The 7,721-nt window shown below is 40.7% G+C and overlaps 1 protein-coding gene across 1 annotated transcript in view; it reads left to right on the top strand.

Moving 5' to 3' along the window:
- Window positions 1–7,721, top strand: part of KCNMB1 (potassium calcium-activated channel subfamily M regulatory beta subunit 1) — a 12,324-nt gene extending 4,603 nt beyond the window's left edge. Inside the window, exon 3 of the mRNA XM_007939758.2 lies at window positions 7,452–7,721. Within this exon, the coding sequence (XP_007937949.1) occupies window positions 7,452–7,721 (270 nt within the window). The remainder of the gene's footprint in view (window positions 1–7,451) is intronic.

Genomic DNA, 7,721 nt, shown 5'->3' with positions numbered 1-7,721 from the left:
TTTTTTTTGGTAGCTATTGTAAATGGTATTGATATCCTTACTTCATTTTCAGCAATCTCTTGGCTGATGTATAGGAAGCCAACTGATTTTTGTATGTTGATCTTGTATCCTGCCACCATGCTAAATCTCTCAATTAGTTCCAGTAGTTTTTATTTTTATTTTTCCTGAATCTCTTGGGTTTTCTATGTATAGGATTATATCATCATAAAATAGGAATAGTTTGACTTCTTCCTTATCAATTTGGATGCCTTTGATTTCCTTTTCTTGCCTTGCTGCCTTGGCCAGGACTTCCAATACAATGTTGAATAGAAGTGGTATTAGAGGGCATCCTTGTCTGGTTCCTGTTCACAAGGTGAATAGTTTTAGTCTCTCTCCATTGAGAATAATGTTGGCTGTTGGTTTTGTATGTATGCCCTTTACTAGGTTGAGGAATCTCCCTTCTACTCCTATTTTGTTGAGAGTTTTTATCAAGAATGAGTGTTGGATTTTATCAAATGCCTTTTCTGCATCGATTGATATGATCATGTGGTTCTTTTCCTTTGTTTTATTAATGTGGTGGATGACATTGATTGTTTTTCTAATGTTGAACCATCCTTGCATATCTGGTATAAACTCTACTTGGTCATAATGTATTATTTTTTGGACATGTTGTTGGAGTCTATTGGCTAGTATTTTGTTGAAGATTTTTGCACCTATATTCATGAGGGATATTGGTCTGTAGTTTTCCTTTTTAGTGATGTCTTTCCCTGATTTTGGTATCAAAGTTATGCTTGCTTCATAAAATGAATTTGGGAAGATTCCATTCTTTTCTATGCTCTGAAATAGTTTGAGTAAGATTGGTGTCAGTTCTTCTCTGAACATTCGGTAAAATTCTCTGGCGAAACTGTCTGGACCAGGGCTTTTTTTGGTTGGTAATTTTTTTATGATCCATTCAATTTCTTCTTTTGTTATGGGCCTGTTTAAATTTTCCACCTCAGCCTCTGGTAGTTTAGTTAAGTAGTATGCTTCTAGAAATCTCTCCATTTCTTCCAGATTTTCAAATTTGTTGGCATATAGTTCTCCATTTTATCCTGATATTATCCTTTTAAGTTCTGTTGGTTCTGTTGTGGTGTTGCCCAATTCATTTCTTATTTGTGTTATTTGTATCCTCTCCTTCTTTTCCTTTGTTAAATTTGCCAGTGGTTTGTCAATTTTATTAATCTTTTCAAAGAACCAACTTCTAGTCTTGTTGATTTTTTTTCTATTGTCTTTCTATTTTCTGTTTCATTGATTTCTGCTTGAATCTTTATTATTTCTTTTCTTCTGGTGACTGTAGGCCTTTTTTTTTTTTCTGCTGCTTTTTTTTAATTGTTGGAGATTTTTGGCTAAGGTGCTGATTTTGGCTCTTTCTTCTTTTTTGATATGTGCATTTATTGCTATGAATTGGCCCGTGATCACTGCTTTTGCTGTGTCCCAAAGATTTTTGTATGTTGTGTTTTCATTCTTGTTTGATTCAAGGAATTTTTTAATTTCATTTTTTATTTCTTCTATTATCCAGTTTTATTTTTCAAGGAGGGTGCTATTCAGTTTCTGTGTTTGCTCTTTTCCTGTTCATCTTCCTATTTTTGGTTTCTAATTTTACAGCATTGTGATTTGAGAAAATGCTTTGCAGTATTTCAAAGTTTTTAAATTTATTGCAGCTTACTTTGTAGCCTAACATATCGTCTATCCTGGAGAATGTTCCATGTGCACTGGAAAAGAATGTATATTGTGCTGTGGTTGAGTGAAGTGCTCTGTAGATATCTTTAAGGTAAAGTTGGTGGATTGTATTGTTTAGTTCTTCTGTGTCTTTGTTGAGTTTCTTTCCAGTTGTTCTATCTGTGATTGAAAGTGGTGTATTAAAGTCTCCTATTATGACAATGGAGTCACCTATTTGTCTTTTCAGTTCTGTTGGAGTCTGATTTACGTATTTTGCGGCTCTTTCATTGGGTGCATAGATATTTATTATTGTTATGTCCTCTTGTTCAATTGATCCTTTAATCAGTATATAATGTCCTTCCTTGTCTCTTATGGTTTGTTTTTGTCTTAAAGTCAATTTTATCAGAAATTAATATTGTCATTCCTGCTCTTTTGTGGTTGCCATTTGCTTGATATCTCAGGAGGAAGGTTGGGCAATCTACTTCCTCAGAAACCCAAGGAGGGGTTGCTATGAGTTGGGGTCAACTCAAGGTCACATAACAAACAACAACATTTGCTTGATATATCTTTTTCCAACCTTTGATTTTTAGTCTATTTTTGTCTTTCTCTCTAATGTGTGTCTCTTGTAGATAGCATAATGATGGGTTTGTTTTCTTATCCAGTCTACAACTCTCTGTCCCTTGAGTGGTGCATTTAATCCATTGACATTCAGTGTAATTATTGACAGGTATGAATTTGTTGTTGTCATTTTGTTATGTGCTTGCTCATGGTGTTGCTGATTTCCTTGTTCCATATAATTTTCTGTGCTGAGCTTGCTTTGTTTATGAATTGTGTTATAACTTCCTTTGTTGCTATTGTTTTAGTATTTGCTAAATATTTGTGCTGGTCCTCTTTTTTATTTTATGTGAAGGTTTAGCATTTTTCTTTGAGGTTACCCTGTCATTTATAATTTTCTTCCCAAGTTTAGTACAGTCTATTCTATCTTATAATTGTCTTGACTTCCCTACCATTTAGAAGTTCTGTAACTACACAATTTTTCCCTCCTTTTGGTTTGTAGTTGTCCTCATTTTTCAATTGGTGTCTCTGCTTTCCTATTTATAATCTGGTAGGCTTATTTACTTTGGATACTTCCATAACTGGGTTGGCTTCTGTTTTATGTCATCATGTGTGTTAATGGTTGGTTGATGTTTGCTGTTGTTGGTTCTCTGTCCAAAGGACTCCCTTTAACATCTCTTGTAAAGTTGATCTGGTTTTAACAAATTCCCTTAATTTTTGCTTATCTGTAAATGTCCTAATTTCACCACCGTATTTGAGGGACAATTTTGCTGGGTATATAATTCTTGGTTGGAAATTTTTTTCTTTCAGGGTTTTATATGCCATCCCATTTTCTTCTCACCTGCATGATCTGCTGAGAAATCCAAGTTTAGTCTTACTAGTTGCCCTTTGTATGTAACTTTTCATTTTTCCTGTGCTGCTTTCAGGATTCTTTCTTTGTCTTTGTTTTTGCTGAGTTTGATGATGATATGTCTTGGTGATTTTCTTTTGGGGTCTATCCTGTTTAAGGTTTGTTGGACTTCTTGAATGGCTATATTGTCATTTTTCATCATACTAGGGAAATTCTCTTCCAACAAATATTGGACAGTTTTCTCTGTGGTTTTATTTGTCCCTTTCTGCTTTGAATACAAGTTGTTAACACTCTTAGCTGCTAACGTAATGGTTGGAGGTTCAAGTCCATGCAGAGGTACCTTTGAAGAAAGCCCTGATGATCTACTTCTGAAAAATCAGCCATCAAAAACCCTATGGAGCACAGTTCTACTCTGACATACATAGGAGCACCATGGGTCAGAGTTGACTTCATGGCAACAAGACTGGGAGAATGATTCAGTCCCCACCAGATGGAAGTAAAGCTTCAGAAACACCTAAATTAGCTCCTACTCATGACTCCTGCCCTTCTTTGGCATTTGATGATCTCAGTTTATTCCAAGTAATGAATAAAAAATTCTTAAAAACAAACAGAAGTGATAACTGGTGCTGTTCTCCTGTAGGGTAATGGGGGTTGGGAAGTGAGCAGACTGCCTCCCTGATCCTGAGGCTGCCAGCTCAGGAGGAGCAAGAGGCCAAGTCTTCCCTGAGTGAGCTGTTCGCAGCACACACCAGACAAGCTCTGGACAGCCCTGGAAGGACAGCATCGGCTGCCACCAAGAGTACCCAAGCATTTCCAGGACCGAGGTCATGGCAGGCTGCCATTCTGGAAACAGAGGCATATCTAAGGCATGGTGGATATGGCATGTGCCTTGGGTGCCCCTTGAAGGGGAGCATCACTGAGCAGTTTCTATTGGCAATCACAGTTTCCATCACCAGCTGTGAGAGGTCATTTAACAAGTTAAAACATACTTTCACACAGCTAGGAAAGCCATAGGGGAGGGACAAAGTAGTGTCAGATTGCCAGGACGACAGATGGAAAGTATCTGTCCATCCTTCCATCCATCCATCCATCCATCCATCCACTCAATTCATTTAGCAAACATTTATTAGTACCTGATCCATGAAGGAGCTCTGGTAGTGTAGTGGCTAAGGCATTTGGCTGCTAACCAAAAAGGCAGTGGTTCAAACCCACCAGCCACTCTGCAGAAGAAAGATGAAGCAGTCTGCTTTTGTAAAGATTTACAGACTTGGAAACTTTATGGAGCAGTTCTGCTCTATCCTATGGATCACTGTGAGTAGAATCTACTTGATGCCAGTGGGTTTTTTTTTTTTTTTTTTTTGTTATGGGTCAAGGCAGACTTGTGATCTTGCTCTGCTGAGTGTAGAAAGAGAAGAAACTGAAAAACAAAATGACTTTGAGCCCATCATAGACCAGTTTTCATCAGTGAAAGCAAGAAAGGTGTGGTTGTAATTTTCACATATTAAGTAAAAGATTAATGAGTTGACTTGTTTTTTTGAGCTGATGTTATGGTAAAGTTATTTAAAAGATGGGTGCCAGATGGTCAGACAGGGGCACAAATTCATTGGTTGCCATTTTCCTTAGATATGCCTCTGGGTAGAATTGCTCTTTATGCTTTTGTAAAGCAACTGGGTGTCAGGTCACTGCTCAGGGGTGCAGGGAGATGAGATGGTAATCTAGGGCAGCTGAGCATCCTCTGGAATCACAGGCCAGGCAATGCTGTCTCTCCATACCTGCTCTTGAGGACAGTACGGCATGTATGCTCTCATGTTCCACTGTAAGACTTAGTTATCCTGGGGACAGTTCTAAGTCCTTCCTGCTGTCAGTGATGAGGACAGAGGTGCCCCAGGATCACTCTTGGTTAGCTGGACTCCATCAGGGGGAAGAGGAGGCAAACAGGCTCCAGGTCTGGACTTGACTCTGCAGAGCAAGGTCCTGCCTTGTATCTCTCTAAATAATCCAGTATAATGGATCCAGCATATCTGCAAGCAGGCAAGGGGTACAGTGAGGCCCAGGATGGGCACAAACCTTACCTCAGAGTCTGTCCATGGGGCTCACTTTAATAAGAAGAGGGGGCTGTTGTTGCAATATCATAGATAAGTTAATAATGATATTATTAGTAACATACCATCTTCCACATACTGTGCATTTACCTGGGCTGAGCTCTGAGCTAAGCACTTTGCAACCTCACCTCTTTTAATCCCCATGATAATCTCACTAAGCTGGTTCCTTACACCCTCACTGTACCTGGCTTCAAGAGATTGTGGGACTTACCATGTTCACATAAGTTGGAACTGATAGTTGAACTCAGGCCTATCTGTCTCTATGGCCATAGCTTTGCTCATCTAGTAGGTGGCCCAAGGTCACAGACAGAGGCACTGGGGAAACTTGGCTCAGGCCCCCTAGCTCTCAGCTCAGGACTCTGGATCCACCTGTCCTTGAGGACCCTGCTGCAGTGTCCAACAGCTCTGAATGCAAGATTTCTCAGGACCCAGATTCTCCCCAGCCTCAACTTCTCCCTGGTTGGACAGGGATCATATCTGGAGACAATATCCCCTCTATCCCTTTTCCTAGGGTCAGAATCATACTGCAACCATCCTGTCCGCTGGACTATATGCTCTCAGGGCAGGCAGGTTTAGAGGTGACCTCACTCCAATCTAGAAAGTAACTGAGGCTGGAGGAGAAGCTGCCTCAGCATTGCTATTTGAGTCTCACTTTTACACATTTTGATCTTGGACATGACTTCACTAGAGCAGCAGTCCTCAAATTCTAGTGCATGTTGAATTATCTGATTCCTAGGCCCTACCTTCAGAGATTCAGATTCAGTATGAACTTAAGCTTATCTTCAGCCCTCCATGTGTTCTGCTGCAGGTGGTGTGAGGTTCTACCACCTGGCAGAACACCTCCCAGAGGCTCACCTAACCAGCACGCAGGCTTCCTGGTGCAGAATCCAATTAAAACCTGGGTCTCCATTGTGTGCCTTCTTTGCTGAGCTTTCCATCTGGGCCCCATTTGAATGGACCAGAAGGTTCCTACTAATAATAATCAGGGACAGATTACATGTGTACTGTGTTCTGCCTGCACTGAGCTCTTTTAAACACATTTTCTCTTTCCTTTCAATGCCAGTGTCAAAAATACCAACATATTTTGTTTGGCTTGCACAGGGTCAGATCTCAAAAGGTTTTCTGTTGTGAGAGTTTACGTTAAAATCTGGTGCTTCTGGCTTAACATGCTGAAGAGCTGGCTACAGAGGGCCTTGTTGATGTTGTCTAGATGAAGTGGGGACTGCCAATTTGGATGATTCAGGATATCTCCATTTTGCCCCTCCCCACCACTTCCTATAATGCAAGTGTCAGTCAGCACCTAGCATCTTAATGCTATACCTACTTCCTTTACTTATATTACATGTATTACCTGCATCTGCACAGGTCCTGTAGAGAATTGACTGTGATTTTGTCCCTGAACAGAAAAACAGAACCATTGGTTTGTTTCACTTATTGCTCTCCATAGACAGTTAAGTTGGAAGCTCTTTTTTAATCATATGTTTCGGAAAAGACATTACTATTAATACATTTAGGAACTCTGGTGGTGCAATGCCTAAGGCCTTTGACTGCTAACCCGAAGGTTGGTGGTTCAAACCTACCAGCCACTCTGCAGAAGGAAGATGGGGCAATCTACTTCCACAAAGGTTTACCATGTTGGAAACCCAATGGGGGTCACTGTGAGTCAGAATCCACTTGATGGCAGTGGATTTTTTTTTTTTTTTAATTAATCCATTAGGAGTCTCTGGGTGGCACAACAGATTAGCACACTCAGATGATAACTGAAGGATTGGAAGTGAGTTCATCCTCAAGGCACCTTGGAAGAAAGTCCTAATCTACTTTAGAAAAAGTAATCATTGAAAACCCTATGGAGCCCAGTTGTACTCTGACATGCATGGGGTAGCTATGAGTCAAAACTGCCTTAACTAATGGTAAATGTTTTTATTAATTCATTGAAGTAATAAGGATATCAAGGTTCAGAGAAGTCAGTGGTTTGCCTAAGATTCTATACTCACAAGGAAGCAGAGCCAGGACTCCAACCAAGGCCACTGCCTTCAGCTGTGCAGCATGTGTACTGAACAAGTTCAGGGGGCACCATTTACACAAGTGACTCTGTGAGTAGTGCCTCTAGGATTGTGCAGTGAACAATATACCAAGCTTTAAAAAGAAGTCCTAACTCCAATGCAGAGAGTTTGACTCCAAAGCTGGCATTTTTCTCTACTTGGTTCCAGCCCTTCACCCTTGGGTCCTATGAAAACAGATCTTCAGCTCTTGCTTCTCCTCCACAGTGCTCCTACATCCCAGGCAGCCTGGACAACTACCTGGTGGCCCGGGCCGACGTGGAGAAGGTCAGAGCCAAATTCCATGAGCACCAGGTTTTCTACTGCTTCTCGACAACTCGGGAGAATGAGACCAGTGTCCTGTACCAGCGCCTCTATGGGCCCCAGGCCCTCCTCTTCTCTCTCTTCTGGCCCACCTTCCTGCTGACTGGGGGCCTTCTCATTATCGCCATGGTGAAGATCAATCAATCCCTCTCCATCCTGGCAGCTCAGAAGTAG

Source organism: Orycteropus afer, unplaced genomic scaffold, assembly GCF_000298275.1.
Source record: "Orycteropus afer afer isolate SDZICR_OR568_19922 unplaced genomic scaffold, OryAfe1.0 scaffold00062, whole genome shotgun sequence".
NCBI lineage: Eukaryota > Metazoa > Chordata > Mammalia > Tubulidentata > Orycteropodidae > Orycteropus > Orycteropus afer.
This window is presented reverse-complemented; position numbering and strand designations above follow the sequence as displayed.